The 16,899-nt window shown below is 52.7% G+C and overlaps 1 protein-coding gene and 1 long non-coding RNA gene across 3 annotated transcripts; one reads left to right on the forward strand and one right to left on the reverse strand.

The window, feature by feature from the left end:
• The first annotated feature begins 1,726 nt into the window (after positions 1 to 1,726).
• On the forward strand, positions 1,727 to 12,805 carry HAS1 (hyaluronan synthase 1). 2 transcript variants are annotated; one of them, XM_059665831.1, is made up of 5 exons: positions 1,727 to 1,877; positions 5,693 to 6,406; positions 8,238 to 8,459; positions 9,063 to 9,199; positions 11,740 to 12,805. In XM_059665831.1, exons 1-5 carry the CDS (start codon positions 1,869 to 1,871, stop codon positions 12,413 to 12,415), a joined length of 1,758 nt encoding a protein of 585 aa, XP_059521814.1. In that variant the 5' UTR covers positions 1,727 to 1,868; the 3' UTR covers positions 12,416 to 12,805. The 2 variants fall into 2 exon arrangements, with proteins under 2 accessions (XP_059521814.1, XP_059521815.1); XM_059665832.1 differs by having other exon boundaries at positions 1,743 to 1,877; positions 5,696 to 6,406.
• Positions 6,992 to 9,202, reverse strand: LOC132216560 (uncharacterized). The gene is made up of 2 exons (XR_009448768.1): positions 9,063 to 9,202; positions 6,992 to 8,459 (listed from the first exon to the last, which is right to left on the reverse strand). It is a non-coding gene; the product is annotated as an uncharacterized LOC132216560 (long non-coding RNA).
• Positions 12,806 to 16,899: the final 4,094 nt, after the last annotated feature.

Raw genomic sequence — 16,899 nt, forward strand, 5'->3', positions numbered from 1 at the left:
GAGAAAGCGAACCAGACAGATGGACAGAGAAACAGAGCCAGGAAGACAGAGACAAAATGATCGTCTCAGAGAAAGACAGCGGCAAAGTGAGAGAGAAAGATGGGGAGACACAGGGATAAAGAATCAGGGTCGCCGAAACCGGTTTGGCTCAGTGGATAGAGCGTCGGCCTGCAGACTGAAAGGTCCCAGGTTCGATTCCGGTCGAGGGCATGTGCCTGGGTTGCGGGCATATCCCCAGTAGGAGATGTGCAGGAGGCAGCTGATCGATGTTTCTCTCTCATCGATGTTTCTAGCTCTCTATCTCTCTCCCTTCCTCTCTGTAAAAAATCAATAAAATATATTTAAAAAAAAAAATCAGGGTCACAGCCCTGGCCTGTGTGGCTCGGTTGGTTGGAGCAGGAAGGTTGGAGGTTCGATTCCCTGTCAGGGCACATACCCAGGTTGCAGGTTTGATCCCTGGTGAGGGTCCGTGCTGGAGGCAACCCATCCCTGTTTCTCCCTCCCCCATCTCCCTTTCTCTTTCTAAAGCCAATAAAATAAAGTTATATTTAAAAAAGAATCAGGGTCACAGACACAGGAAGACAGCTATGGAAGGAGAGAAACATTATCAGTTCATAAGAGAAGACAGAAAGGATTAGATGGAGGGCCCTTACTGGTTTGGCTCAGTGGATAGGGCGCCAGCCTGCGGGCTGAAGGGTCCCAGGTTCGATTCCGGTCAAGGGCATGTACCTTGGTTGCGGGCACATCCCCAGGAAGGGGGGGGGGAGGTGCAGGAGGCAGCTGATGGATGTTTCTCTCTCATCCATGTTTCTAACTCTCTATCCCTCTTCCTTCCTCTCTGTAAAAAATCAATAAAATATGTATTTTTTGAAAAGAATTAGATGCAGGTTTGTTTTGTTTTGTTGTTTCTAATCCTGGAAAGAAGGGCATGGAAGCAATGACGCTTATCTTCTGGTCCTGAGGGGCTGGGGCTCAGATGCCCCAGGGCCCCCCCCCCCCCACACACACCTTTAGACTGACTCCGTTTCCCAGGCAGCTCTTTGGGGAAGCTGGTCAACAACTCTGAGATGACCCCCAATCCCCTGGGAGACAAACTCCAGTGCCCCAGCCTCCTCTTCAGCCCCCCGCACACGCACACACGCACATACACACACGCACATGCACACACGTGGGCCTGTCAATTGGGCGCTGAAGGGACAGACATGCACTCACAGCTCCCCTTCCAGACAGCGTGCCTCACAGGCCGGCTCACACACAGTCACACCCACAATCACGCACGTGTGTCCTTTCATTCCTCCTGCCAGTTCCCCAGACAAGTCCCTGGGGGACCCAACCCAGGACGGAGTCTGGGGCTAGAAGGGGAGGGGCCGTGTGCAGGGGGGAGGAATGTCTGTGTGAGAAGGGGGAGGGCAGGAGAGCTGAGGATGTGGGGAGGAGAGAGAAATGGGGGATGAGGAAATGGTGGGGAGGGAGGGATGAAGAGAAATACAGAAAGTGGGGGGGAGAGAGAAATGGACACTGGGAGAGAGAGGGGGAGAAATACAGGGATTAGAGAGGAGAGAGATGAGAAAAACGGGGAGGGGGAGGGGCGTGATGGGGGAGACCCAGGAGGGGCAGGGAGGGCGGTGGTGATGGGGGACCTGGAGGGCAGGCCCGTCTGGGCGCCGGGGGTGGGGGTAGTGGCGGGAAGCGGGTGGAGCTGCCCGGCGGCGGCCGTGACCTCAGAGCCCCTGGACCAGCTCAGCTCTGACGTCAGCCCCTCCTCCCGCCCCCGCCGCCGCTGTTCTACAAAGGACCCCCCAGCCCTCGGGCCGCAGAGAAACGCTGAGAGCAGCCGGAGAGGAGAGAGCCCAGCCGGACCCGCATCAATGAGACAGGTGTGTGTGGGGGGGGGGGGGGGGGGGGACACTGCCAGGCGTGTGACCACGTGTGCGGGGGGACCGCGTGTGCGGAGATTTCAGGTGTGAGCCCAGGTGTGTGACAGCGACCACGTGAGGCTGAGGGTGCGGGTCCAGGCTATGCGGGTGGCCGTCCCACCTGTATGTAGTGTGTGGCATGTCCGTGTTCGTGTGGCTGTAAGTCCGTGCATGTCTGTGTGCTGAATGGGGGTTGGAGGGGGGGGGGGGAGGTGTTTGCTTCACAGGTGGATGTAAATTTCTCTTCTGATGTGTTCAGTTTAAGTTGAACCAAATGAAATCCCTGACATGTAGTCTCTCTCGACCTGTAAAAATGGCAATTTCATATGATTCGAACCCCACTGTGACTATTGCTGTTTTGTTGTCCAGACCCTGGGGTGGGGGGGCGGGGGGAGGGCGCCTGGGTCTGTTGTGGGGTGAGCATCTCCTCCCGGTGTTGCTCCTTTTTGCCAAAAGGCGGATGTCCCAGTTCACCTGTCAGTGGGGTCTCGGGATCACCAAGTTCTGCCTTAGAACACGTGTCTGGGCGTCTTCTAGGACAGCGGTTCTCAACCTGTGGGTCGCGACCCCTTTGGCGGTCGAACGACCCTTTCACAGGGGTCGCCTAAGACCATCCTGCATATCAGATATTTCCATGATGATTCATAACAGTAGCAACATTGCAGTTATGAAGAAGTAGCAACGAGAATGATTTTATGGTTGGGTCACAACATGAGGAACTGTATTAAAGGGCCAGAAGGTTGAGAACCACTGTTCTAGGACATGAGTGTCTGTGTGTCACTCGTCATGTGTATGTACGCATGGGTGGGTGCCCACGGCCGATACATGCGTGTTCATGCCTGTGGTCAGGATTGAAACCCATCCAACTGGGTTATTCCCAGCAGGAAGTAGGCCAATCCCCCCACCCCCAGAAACCCAGACAGGGCTCCGCCTGGGGGAAAGGGGCAGAGCAAGAGGATCGCAGGAGAAATAATAATAATTGTCAGTGTGGAGTGATGACTTGCGCCAGGCTGAGCGCTCCACCTGAGCCCTGTCCTATAGGAACAGAAAGTGAGCTACGTACGTGGTTTAAAATTTCCTCGTAGCTACACTAAAACCATGTAAAATGAAACAGGTGAAATTAATGTTAGTAATATATTTTATTTAGCCCAATTGAACCGGGGTTTGGCAAGCTGCCTGTACAAGGCCAGGTAGTCAATAGTGGAGGCTTTGCCGGCCATACGGTCTCCTTTGCAGCCAAACCTTGGCCTGGTGTGAACTCAGCCAGACACCATATGTGACGATGGGCGTGCTTGTGTGCCGACAAAACCTGACATGTGAACATCATGTAATTTTCATGTGCCACAAAATATGGTTCCTCTTTTGACTTTGTCCAGCCACTTAAAAACGTGAACGCCCGTGTGAGCTTGCGGGCCGTAGTGAAAAGGGCAGCGGGCACTGGGCCACAGATATACAGTTGCTTTCTATCAAAATATTCTCATTTTAGTAGGTCATCCATACAAAAATATGAATGAGACATTTTACTTTCTGTCTTGCACACTCAGGCTTCGAAAGCCAGATGTGTAGCCCATCTGATACAGATGCTACATTTTCCATGGAAATACTTGGATTTCGTAAGGTTTACAGTTGAAAAAGACCCTACTTGTTCCAACCCCCTCCCCCCTTAGCACTTTTCAATAACTGAACCAAGAATCACCGTTTATATTTAAATTAGTTTAAATTAAATAAAATGAAAAATTCAGCTCCTCAGGCATCCTGGCTGCATGTCAAAGGCTCAGCAGCCACATGAAGCCGGTGACTCCTGTATTGTATCCTTTAACAAAAAGTTTTATCGGTTGATTGATTTTCAGAGAGAGAGGAAGGGAGAGAAAGACACACACAGAGACATTGATTTGTGGTTCCACTTATTTTTAAAAATATATATTTTATTGATTTTTTTACAGAGAGGAAGGGAGAGAGTTGAAACATTGATCAGCTGCCTCCTGCACACCCCCCACTGGGGATGTGCCCGCAACCAAGGCACATGCCCTTGACTGAAATCGAACCTGGGACTCCTCAGTCCACAGGCTGATGCGCTATCCACCGAGCCAAACCAGTCATAGCAATGTGGTTCCACTTATTTATGCATCCATTGGTTGATTCTTGTATGTGCCCTGACCTGGGATCGAACCCACAACCTTGGCAGTTCAGGATGTTGCCCCTAACCAACTGACCTACCTGGCCAGGGCACAGCTCTCTATCTTAATGACTAACTCAATTCATAATAAACCCCAAGGTGGGGACTGGTGCCACAGGAGGCAGTTTAGCAGAGAGGAGGACACAGAGCCAGGCTGCTGAGGGACCTTGGGCAAGAGAAGACACCTGTGTGCCTCAGTTTCCTTATCTGTAACGGAAGAGAGTAACAGTACCCACCTCGCTAGAGCAGTGCTTAGCACGTGGCACAAGCTAAATCCCCATTTTTCAGTCCATAAAACGGGAGGCACCCCTCCCCTCTGATTCTGGACTCTTCCAGCCGACAGACTGGCACCCGGTCCTGGCAGGGAGAGAGGAGAGGAGAAGGTGAACCATGCCACGCCTGGGGGAATCGGAGAAACCTACTCCCTGGCCTTGGGCAACGCACGCCTGGCTCATTGGGCCTCGGTTTTGCCATCTCTATGGTGGCAGTAAACATTACCCTGTCCATGGGGTTCTCCAGAGGCTGAAACTCAGTATATATACTAAGGTTGTGGTTTAGTGATTGGATCCTTAGGGTTCCAATCCTGGCTCCTCAGCTTTCCAGGTGTGCGCGTGGGCAGGCGGCTGCACCTGTGAACTCATCTGTAAAAAAATGAGGATGCTAATAACTGTACCTGTTGTGAGGTTTAAATTAAGTTCCTGAAAAAGGCTTAGAGCAGCCCCTGGTACATACCATATTGTATTGTTCTTTTATTTTTTAAAAATATATTTCTTTATTGATTTCAGAGAGGAAGGGACAAAGAGAGATAGAAACATCAATGATGAGAGAGGATCATTGATTGGCTGCCTCCTGCACGCCCCCTACTGGGGATCGAGCCTGCAACCCAGGCATGTGCCCTTGACCAGAATCAAACCTGGGACCCTTCAGTCCGCAGACTAATGCTCTATCCACTGAGCCAAGCCGGCTAGGGCTGTATTGTTCTTTTAGATGTACAGTGTATTATTATTCCTATTATCGTCTCCACAGTAAGGAACCTTTGATCGTGAGATGAATCATTATTTTTTAAAATATATTTTTATTGATTTCAGAGAGGAAGGAGAGGGAGAGAAAGATAGAAACATCAATTATCATTGATCAGCTGCCTCCTGCACGCCTCCCACTGGGGATGGAGCCTGCAACCCGGACAGAATGTGCCCTTGACCAGAATCGAACCTGGGACCCTTCAGTCGACAGGCCGACGCTCTATCCACTGAGCTAAACCGGCGAGGGCCGAATCATTATTTTATGTGCCATCAAGAAAGGGGGGAGGGGGGGATTCCTGTTAATTAAATGTGACAATTCACTGAATGTAACCCTCATGGATTTAAGAGCTGTCAAAAACGTGGGGAAATGCATTTGAATCAATGCAACCGGGAATGCCTTGATAGCTGTTTGCCACAATTATTTTAACTTATGCCAATAACACTGGATACTCAGAGTTTTTTATTTTTAGTTTTACTTTTTTACAAGAAAAGGGATGCTATCCTTGGCTTGGGAAAAACCCAGGAATCTCCCTTCCAGAAACCACCCATTCACCTTGCCATCCCCTCTCTGTCTCCAGCAGGACGTGCCCAAACCCAGCCGGGCAGCCCGCCAGTGCTCCGGCCCGGCCCGGCGGGTGCTGACCCTCGCCTTCGCGCTGCTCATCCTGGTCCTCATCACCTGGGCCTACGCGGCCGGCGTGCCGCTCGCCTCCGATCGCCACGGCCTCCTCGCCTTCGGCCTCTACGGCGCCTTCCTCTCGGCGCACCTGGTGGCGCAGAGCCTGTTCGCCTACCTGGAGCACCGGCGGGTGGCGGCGGCGGCGCGGCGGGCGGCGGCGCGGGGGCCCCCGGACGCGGCCCGGGCGCGCAGCGTGGCGCTCACCATCTCCGCGTACCAGGAGGACCCCGCGTACCTGCGCCAGTGCCTGGCGTCCGCCCGCGCCCTGGTGTACCCGCGCGCGCGGCTGCGCGTGCTCATGGTGGTGGACGGCAACCGCGCCGAGGACCTCTACATGGTCGACATGTTCCGCGAGGTCTTCGCCGACGAGGACCCCGCCACCTACGTGTGGGACGGCAACTACCACCAGCCCTGGGAACCCGCGGCGGCGGGCGCGGCGGGGGCGGGCGCGGGCGCCTACCGCGAGGTGGAGTCCGAGGACCCGGGGCGGCTGGCGGTGGAGGCGCTGGTGAGGACGCGCCGGTGCGTGTGCGTGGCGCAGCGCTGGGGCGGCAAGCGCGAGGTCATGTACACCGCCTTCAAGGCGCTGGGCGACTCCGTGGACTACGTGCAGGTGAGTGGGAGGCGCCCCCACACCCCTCGTGGCCCTGACACCCGAATCCCACTTCCACAAGGCCTTCATTCAGGGCCGATTGCAATTAAAATCTTCCTTCCTTTTCTTTATTCATTCATCCATTCGGTATGGAAATTCTTTCCTTGCCTTATTCATCTGTCCGTCCGTCCGTCCGTCCGTCCATCCATCCATCCATCCATCCATCCAATAAGAGGTCACTCATTCCTTTATTTATTCATCCATCCAATGTAGGTTCATTCCTTTCTTCATCCAATGTAGAAATTATTTTCTTCACGCATTCATTCAAGCATCCATCTATCCAACTTATTTATTTGTTTGTTTCATTTTGTTTTTATTGATTTTAGGGAGAAAGGGAGAGAGATACAGAGAAACATGGGTGAGAGAGAGAGACATCTGATTGGCTGACTCCTGCACGCCCCCTACTGGGGATCGACCTGAAACCAGGGCATGTGCCCTGACCCGAAATCCAACCCGGGACCTCTTGGTTCCATGGGTTGACACTTAACCACTGAGCCACACCAGCCGGAGAATTATTTATTAAATTTATTATTTATTTTTTTAAAAAAAATATATTTTATTGGTTTTTTACAGAGAGGAAGGGAGATGGATAGAGAGTTAGAGACATTGGTCAGCTGCCTCCTGCACACTCCCCACTGGGGATGTGCCCACAAACAAGGTCCATGCCCTTGACCGGAATTGAATCTGGGACCCTTCAGTCCGCAGGCCAATGCTCTATCCACTGAGCCAAACTGGCTAGGGCTATTTATTAAATTTAGAGATCCCTTCATTCTCTTCCTTCCTTCAATGTTAAGATTCTCTTGTTCATTATTTTCATCCATTTACCTATCTATTCCATCTAGAGAGTCATTTGTTCACTTAGTCATTCACTCATTCGTTCAGTGTAGCGATTCATTCACCAACGCATGGCATTCGTTCTCTGTTACTGCATAACGAATGACCATACCTTGTTCAGCTTGAAACAAAACACATTTATTATCTCCTTGTTTCCATGGCTCAGGAGTCTGGGCAAAGCTCAGCTGGGTCCTCTGTTCAGGGTACCATCAGGCTGCAAGCGTGGGTCTTATCTGAGGCTCAGCGGCCTCTTCCAAGCTCATGTATTTGTTGGCAGATTTTTTTTTTTTTCACCATCATAAAACTCATGGTAGCCTGCCTCCCCCAGACTAGCAACAGAAAGTCTTGAACTGCTCGCCCCTCTTGTATGGGGCTCACCTGACTAGGTCAGGCCCGCCCTGCATAATTTACCTTTGATTAATTAACAGTTAAGAGATTAGGAACCTTACTGACATTACAAAACCCTTCACCGTTCCCATAAAAGGTTATATAATCACGGGAGTTACATCCCATCACTTTTGCCATAGTCTGTTAGAAGAAAGTTATACAGGTCCAGCCCAAACACCAGAGAGGGTATTTATTATACAACAGCATGGGTCTTGGGAGGGTACCGGTCATCTTAAAATGTGATTAGACGTTGAAAATTACTAAGAATTCAAGGTTATGTTCAAACTAGAGGCCTGGTGCACGAATTCATGCACGGGTGGGGTCTGGCTGGCCTGTCCCAATCGGGGCCCATCATCTCGCGCTGGCCAGGGGGAGGGGCTATGGGTGGTTGGCCCACTGGCCCTGCCCCCTGGTCGAACGCCTGGTCGAGGGGACAATTTGCATATTAGCCTTTTATTATATAGGATTGGCTGCAGAGTGTCCCAGCGGCTCCCCACCCCTAGGTGCCCTCCCCTCAAGCACCAGCTCCATTCAGAGATCTAGCCTGATCCTGGTCCCTTCTACCCCACAGGTCTGCGACTCAGACACGAGGCTGGACCCTATGGCCCTGCTGGAGTTGGTGCGGGTGCTGGACGATGACCCCCGGGTGGGGGCTGTTGGGGGGGACGTGCGGATCCTCAACCCTCTGGACTCCTGGGTCAGCTTCTTAAGCAGCCTGCGGTACTGGGTGGCCTTCAACGTGGAGCGGGCCTGTCAGAGCTACTTCCACTGTGTGTCCTGCATCAGTGGTCCCCTAGGTGAGCAGGGGCTGGGCTTGGGAGGGCTCCGGATGGGGTGAGAGGGAGAAGGGGTGGCAGAAGGGTTGAGGGTGTAATTAAGATTGTGGACAAAGATGGGGCTTGGACAGGGATTGGTGAGAGGGATAAGATAGGGCGTTGGAGGTGGGGATGGTGTTTGGTGTTGGGAATGGGTTGAGGAAAGGGTGTGGATGAGCACTGGGCTGGGGGAGGGTTTTGGGGAAGGGGATGAAATGGTTCTGGAGTCAAGGTCAGGGTTGGGGCCAGGTGGGGGTTGGAGAAGGGTTGGATAAGGATGAGTAGGGGAGGGGTGGAGAATAGATTTGGGATTGAGGAAGGGTCTGGGTGCTGTCAGAGTGGGTATGGATCAGGGACAGGGTTGGGGCAAGTTTGGGATGGGTGTGGGGTCGAGGAAGGATTTGGGGTTGAGAACAGGATTGGGGCTGGAGTTGTGGTTGGTGATAGGGCTGAGAATGGGATTGAAGTGGTTAAGGATGGGGTTGGAATTGGAGATGAGCTGGGATTCGAGTGGGGATGGTGTTGGTGACAGCAGAGGCTGACGCTCTGTAACCCCCGCCCCCGCCCCTCCTCCCACCCACCTAGGCCTATACAGGAACCACCTCCTGCAGCAGTTTCTTGAGGCCTGGTACAACCAGAAGTTCCTGGGCACCCACTGCACTTTTGGGGATGACCGGCACCTCACCAACCGCATGCTCAGCATGGGCTACGCCACCAAGTAAGTGAGGGGACCAGGTGGTTGAGTGGGCGTGGAGGCCAAAGAGTATCCCGTGTGTGTGTGTGTGTGTGTGTGTGTGTGTGTGTGTGTGTGTGTGTGTGTAATTCCCCAAACCCAGAGTCACTTGCAGGACAACGGGCTCTTCCAAGTGAGACATTAGGGGGGAGAGGAAGAGCCCATCAGGGGCAGAGGTAGCGTTTGCACTGAACCATGAGACTCTATGGACTCTACCAAGTGAGGCCAGGTGGGGTGGGGAGTCCTGCCTTCAGGATACAATACGGGATGGGTGAGATGGCAATGTCCCGGAGAGCACAGGTTACCATGGCAGCACAGTTACTCAGAGTGAGTTAGGAAGGGAAAGAGATGAATAGAGAGCAAGCGAGCAGAACTACGTAACAGAGCTGGAGAGCGCCTACACTAGCACGCGCTTCAGGAAGGAGAGATGTAACTCCATGAGACTTGGGGGAGTATGGGCTCGAGCAGTTCAGGGGAAAGTGATTTCTACAAAGCTAGACCCAAGGGAAGGGCCAGAAAGAACTCGGGGTAAAACCAAGCCCAGGCATTCACTCGCTCAACAGACGTTAAGTGCCTACAGTGTTTTGAGTCTGGGGATGTAGCAGTTAATGAAAGAGACACCATGCATGCTTACGCTGACTGGGCAGGCAGACAGATAACAGTGAGAAAAGTATAGAACATATAGTATGGCAGATACTGATACAGGCTATGGCCAGGAAGAGGGAGAGGAAGGTTAAGGGGAGGGAATGAAATGCTAAATATGGTGCCAGAGGTGAGAGAGGGATGGAGGCTGAAAATGGTGCAAGGGAGAGTGCAGGAGAGGACAGAGTGCGCAGGGAGTCCACTCATGAAAGGCTGTGGGCAGGGTAAGAGCTTCGGTCTAAAATGAGGGAGGGTGTCCAGCAGATGGGCGACATGTTGCAACAGGATCGCTCTGGCCGCTGTTTTGAATACAGACTGCAAGGGGCAAGGGGGTCAGCAGGGAGGCCGCTGAGGATGCCAAGTGACACAGGGGAAGGAGACGGGACACACACTGTTAGGTAATGCCGTGGGAACAGAAGAGCCGGACCCCTCCTGACTGACTGCTGGCAGCCACCTGATGACGTGCCATGCAAGGGACTCCAGCCTTGTGTGGGTGTGGCTGGAAGCCGCAGGGATTGATTAGTGATGTCTGCCTCGGCCACAGGAAGGGAGGTTGATGGTTCCCTGGAGAGGCCCTAACACGTGGCCTGTTCTGGGGAGGAACCATGCCTGGCTTGTTCCTCACCATGGGGCCCGCCAATAACAGTCAGCGCCAGAGTATTCGTAATAGATTAGTGACAGTATTAGTAATAGTGTTAGTAACCGTAATGATATTAGTAATGGCAATAATACTATTAGTCATTGTAAAAACAGTAGTACTGAGTAGATAACATGTATTGAGCAAGTGCTCTATATACTGGTCCTAAGCACTTGGCATTGAAGTCTCACAATTAGTTGGGAGCTATTATTATTATTGATTTCAGAGGGGAAGGGAGAAGGGGGAGAGAGATAGAAACATCAATGATGAAAAAAAAAGAAGAAACATCAACGATGAGAGAATCATTGATCGGCTGCCTCCTGCACGCCCCCTACTGGGGATCTAGCCTGCAACCCTGACATGTGCCCTTGATGGAATCCAACCGGGACCCTTCAGTCCGCAGGCTGATACTCTATCCACTGAGCCAAACCAGCTTGGGCATTATTATTATTTTTAAAAACCAGCCTTAAAAAATATTTTTATTGCCCTGGCTGGTTTGGCTCAGTGGATGGAGCGTCGGCCTGGGGACTGGAGGGTCCCGGGTTCGATTCCGGCCAGGGGCATGTACCTTGGTTGCAGGCACATCTCCAGTAGGGGGCTGTGCAGGAGGCAGCTGATCGATGCTTCTCTCTCATCGATGTTTCTGACTATCCCTCTCCCTTCCTCTCTGTGAAAAAATCAATAAAATATATTAAAAAAATATTTTTATTGATTTCAGAGAGGAAGGGAGAGGTAGATAGAGACTCCCTGGTCAGCTGCCTCCTGCATGCCCCCTACTGGGGATCTAGCCTGCAACCCTGACATGTGCCCTTGACTGAATCCAACCGGGACCCTTCAGTCCGCAGGCTGACGCTCTATCCACTGAGCCAAACCAGCTAGGGCATTATTATTATTTTTAAAAACCAGCCTTAAAAAATATTTTGATTGATTTCAGAGAGGAAAGGAGAGGTAGATAGAGACTCCCTGGTCAGCTGCCTCCTGCACGCCCCCTACTGGGGACCTAGCCCTCCACCTGGGCATGTGCCCTTGATCGGGGTCAATCCAGGACCCTTCAGTCCGCAGGCCACATGGGGCTGGGGCTAGGGCTAGGGAGGAACCATATGAACCCCTTTTTAAATATGGGAACACGGAGGCTCAGAGAGGTTGAGAAAACTTGCCCAGGGGGTCATGGCTCGTGGCCATTTCTGGCTGGGGATGCCTGCCGCCAAGGAGAGCCGCGCTGACGCCCACTTCTCTCCCCGCGCAGGTACACCTCCCGCTCCCGCTGCTACTCGGAGACGCCCGCCTCCTTCCTGCGCTGGCTCAGCCAGCAGACGCGCTGGTCCAAGTCCTACTTCCGCGAGTGGCTGTACAACGCGCTGTGGTGGCACCGGCACCACGCGTGGATGACCTACGAGGCGGTGGTCTCGGGCCTCTTCCCCTTCTTCGTGGCGGCCACGGTGCTGCGGCTCTTCTACGCGGGCCGCCCGTGGGCGCTGCTGTGGGTGCTGCTGTGCGTGCAGGGCGTGGCGCTGGCCAAGGCGGCCTTCGCGGCCTGGCTGCGGGGCTGCGCCCGCATGCTGCTGCTCTCGCTCTACGCGCCGCTCTACATGGGCGGCCTGCTGCCCGCCAAGTTCCTGGCGCTGGCCACCATGAACCAGAGCGGCTGGGGCACCTCGGGCCGCCGGAAGCTGGCCGCCAACTACGTGCCGGTGCTGCCGCTGGCCCTGTGGGCGCTGCTGCTGCTGGGCGGCCTGGTGCGCAGCGTGGCGCAGGAGGCCCGGGCCGACTGGAGCGGCCCCGCGCGGGCCGCCGAGGCGCGCCACCTGGCGGCCGGGGCCGGCGCCTACCTGGGCTACTGGGCGCTCATGCTCGCGCTCTACTGGGTGGGCGTGCGAAGGATCTGCCGGCGCAGGGCGGGGGGCTACCGCGTGCAGGTGTGAGTCCGGGTGCGCGGGCGCCGGCCCGGGGGGGATGCACGCGAGATGAGACACCTACCGCGCCCCAGGAGCCACGAACTTGCCGGGGGGGAGTCCTCGGGGCCTCAGTTTCCCTCTTCTATGAAGTGAGGGGAGGGGGTGGTAAACTCAAGATTCTCCAGCCTGGACTGTTCTGGGGCTGGGACTTCTGGGTCTCGGGGGGAGGGGGGGTATTTATTGATCAGGGTGTGATTTTTTAGGGGCATGGGGGGAAGGGGCCCCCACCTTCTCCCTGCTCTTATTTAATCTCCATTTGTACTGTGTGATTAGGTTGTAATAAAAGTTTTTATTTATTTTCTTCCGAACCTCTCCCATTCTGTTGTCAATGAAGGGGGCTGGGTGGTTGAGAATTGGGGACTTCTGGCTCAGCCTTGGTTTCCAGCTTTTTAAAAAAATATATTTTTATTGACTTCAGAGAGGAAGAGAGAGAGAGAGAGAGAGAGAGAGAGAGAGAGAGAGAGAGAGAGAAACGTCAATGATGAGAGAGAATAATTGATGGGCTGCCTCCTGCACGCCCCACACTGGGGATCGAACCTGCAACCCGGGCATGTACCCTTGGCCGGAATCGAACCGGGGACCCTTCAGTCCAAAGGCCGACGCTCTCCCCACTGAGCCAAACCAGCTAGGACTCCAGCTTTTTAAAAAAGATACATTTTTTATTGATTTCTGAGAAGAAGGGAGGAGAGAGATACATAAACATCAACGATGAGAGAGAATCATTGATCGGTTGCCTCCGGCACGCCCCACACTGGGGAATGAGCCTGCAACCAGTTGAACCGTGACCTCCTGGTCCATAGGTCCACGCTCAACTACTGAGCCACGCTGCCAGGCCCAGCTGTTTGAAACCAGACAGGATAACCTCCTTTCTCGGAGCCTCAGTTCCCTGGAGAGAAACAGGACTATTCACCGACGGGTCAGGGTTGTGAGCGTGGGATCTCTCAACTCCTCATTCAGATACTTGAGCACCCACTACATGTGGACACTGTTAGGCTCTGTGTGTGGTTTTTCCTGGTCCACTCAGTCTACTCTCTAAGAAGGGCAACTCAGCCCTAGCTGGTTTGGCTCAGTGGGTAGAGCGTCGGCCTGCGGACTGAAGGGTCCCAGGTTCGATTCCGGCCAAGGGCACATGCCCAGGTTGCGGGCTCAATCCCCAGTGTGGGGTGTGCAGGAGGCAGCTGATCAATGATTCTCTCTCAGCCTTGATGTTTCTATCTCTCTCCCTCTCCCTTCCCCTCTGCAATCAATAAAAAAAATATTTAAAAAAAGGGCAACTCACACCTTCTCCCCTCAGAACTCCCGCTCCTCCTCTCCCAGCCTCACCTTCTCACTGCGAAAACAGACAGAAAGTGACGAGAAAGCCCTTCAAGTCCTCACCCCCATGACCCTCACTCATCTGCATCTGTGCCCGCACAGGCCACCCTCCCCCTTGTTACCAAGGGTGACCTGTCTGTGCTCAGTGCCAACCCCTTCCAGTTGACATGCTTTCTTTTTTAAAAAATATGCCTTTGCCCTAACCAGTTTGGCTCAGTGGATAGACCGTCGGCCTGCAGACTGAAGGGTCCCAGGTTCGATTCCGGTCAAGGGCATGTACCTGGGTTGCGGGCACATCCCCAGTAGGAGATGTGCAGGAGGCAGCTGATCAACATTTCTCTCTCATCGATGTTTCTAACTCTCTATCCCTCTCCCTTCCTCTCTGTTAAAAAATCAATAAAATATATTTTTAAAAAAATACAAAATAATAAAAAATGTCTTTAATTGATTTTAGAGAGAAGGGAGAAACATCAATGGGCTGCCTCCTGCACGCCCCCTACTGGGGATTAAGCCCGCAAGCCGGGCATGGGCCCGGGCCGGGTATCGAACCAGCAACCTTCCTCTTAATGTTGCCTCCTGCGTAACAGAGAAACTTATCATCTTCTTGTCCGGCGGCACTCATTTCCTCTGTGCACCCGGTCCTGTGGCGCCGAAGGCCTCCTGCACGCTCCCTGCCTGGAAAAGGGACTCTGGAATTTTTATCCTCAGATCAGCCCTCGCCCCCTGAATTCCAGACTCGCCCTCAGATTCTGTTATCCATACAGTGAACACCAAATAAAATCATCACCTTCCTTGACTCAAAAAGGACCCATGAGCTCACACAGAGGAAAAATCCAGACCTTACAGTGGCCCAAGTCCTGCGTGACCTGGTCCTGGTGCTACCCATGACCTCACCACATACTCATTTCCTACAGCCTTGCACCAGCTGCACTGGCCTCCTTGCCAACCCCCTTCCCCGCTGCTCCCCCCCACCCCTGCCCAGCCTCCTCCCCACCACACACTAACCAGGCACACTCCTGCCTCAGGGCTTTTGCTTCTGCTGTTTCTTTTGCTAGAATACCCTTATTTTTTTTTATTTAAAAATATTCTTATTGATTTCAGAGAGGAAGGGAGAGGGAGAGAGATAGAAACATCAATGATGAGAGAGAAACATTGATTGGCTGCCTCCTGCACACCCCACATTGGGGATCAAGCCTGCAACCCAGGCATGTGGCCTGACTGGAAATCGAATCATGACTTCCGGGTTCATAGGTCGATGCTCAACCACTGAGCCACACCAGCTGGGCTGCTGGAACACCTTTAACAAAAATACCCACATAGCTCACACTTCATCCCCTTATGGATTTATTATATTATTTTAGAGAAAGGAGAGGGAGAGAGAGAAACATTGATGTGAGAGAAAAACATGATCACCTGCCTCCTGCACACCCCATACATGTGCACAGACTGGAATTGAACCAGCAACCCTTGGGTGCATGGGCCAATGCCTAACCGACTGAGCCACACAGGCCAGGGCCTCTTATTTATTTAAATGTGGGGCCTATGCCCAGCAAGTGTGGATCAGTGGTTGAGGGTCAACTCATGAACCAGGAGGTCATGGTGCAATTCCTGGTCAGGGCACAGGCCTGGGTTGTGGGCTCAATCCCTGGTAGGGGGCTTGCAGGAGGCGGCCAATGGATGATTCTCTCTCATCACTGATACTACTAACTCGCTCTCCTTCTCCTTTCCTCTCTCTGAAATCAATAAAAGCATATTTTAAAAAATATAAATAGCCCTAGATGGTTTGGCTCAGTGGATAGAGCGTTGGCCTGCAGACTGAAGGGTCCTGGGTTCGATTCCAGTCAAGGGCACATGCCCAGGTTGTGGACTCAATCTCCGGTAGGGGGTGTGCAGGAGGCATCCAATCAATGATTCTCTCTCATCATTGATGTTTCTATCTCCCTCTCCCTTCTTCTCTGAAATCAATAAAAATATATTTAAAAATATAAATAAATAAATATAAAGCTTTCTCCAAAGCTCCTCTTGCTCCCTCCCTCCTCCCAACCTTCCCTATCTCAGTTTCCCTGCTGTGTTTTCTCCATCCCACATATTATTATACTAGAGGCCCGGCGTACAAAATTCGTGCATGGTACGGTCCCTGGGCCTGGCCCATGATCAGGGCTATCTTCCACGGTGGCCCGCAGCTGGCTCTGCCCCCCCGCCCCCACCATCCACCCCAGATTCCCTGTTCCCATTCAGCAATCGGAGCCTGCGGAGGGTGGGGGGCGGGGGGTGGGAGAGGACCCAGAGGTTGGCCAGCAGGGCCTGTGGGCAGCTCCTATGTTGAGCGTCTGCCCCCTGGTGATCAGTGTGCGTCATAGCGACCGGTTGTTCCGCCACCTGGTCGATTTGCATATCATGCTTTTATTTATATAGATGACTGAAGGCAAATGTTATTTTGCTTAATTTTCTTGTCCATTGTCTGACTGTCCACTAGTACCTAAACTCGATGAGGGTGCAGATCTTCATCTGTTCTGATCTCTTCACTGCTGTCTTGACAATACCTTCAAAATGCCTGGCACATACTAAGCACTTAGTAAAGACTCACTGAGTATATGAACACGCCAGTGAATGAGAATGAGTACACGCCCAGAGGGAGCTCATGTTTTAGGTGGGGAAAACACAAAACCAGATTAAAAAAAAAAGTTTACGTTAGCTCCGAGCAAGTGCTACACATGTGCTAAACTATGGGGATGAGCAAGGCCAGCATGGCTCAGTGGCTGAGCTTTGACCCAGGAACTGGAGATCACTGGTTCGATTCCCCGTCAGGGCACATGCCCAGACTGTGGGCTTGATCCCAACTAGAGGGCGTACAGGCGTCAGCTGATTGGTGATGTTTCTCTGTCATCAATGTTTCTCTTTCTCTCTCCCTCTCCCTTCCTTTCTCTTTAAAAATCAATAACATTAAAAAGTAAAATAAAATAGGAGGATGAGCTGGGACCTGTGCAGTGAGGTAGTCATTTTATGTACAAAGAACAGCACATGCAAAGGCCTGCCCCTGGGACCGAGCTTTTCATGTTCAAGGAACAAAAAGAGAGTTGTCTTGGGAATTAAATGAGTTAATACAGTAAACCCTCAATTTTGCAGACCTCGATTCA

Source organism: Myotis daubentonii, chromosome 15, assembly GCF_963259705.1.
Source record: "Myotis daubentonii chromosome 15, mMyoDau2.1, whole genome shotgun sequence".
Taxonomy (NCBI): domain Eukaryota; kingdom Metazoa; phylum Chordata; class Mammalia; order Chiroptera; family Vespertilionidae; genus Myotis; species Myotis daubentonii.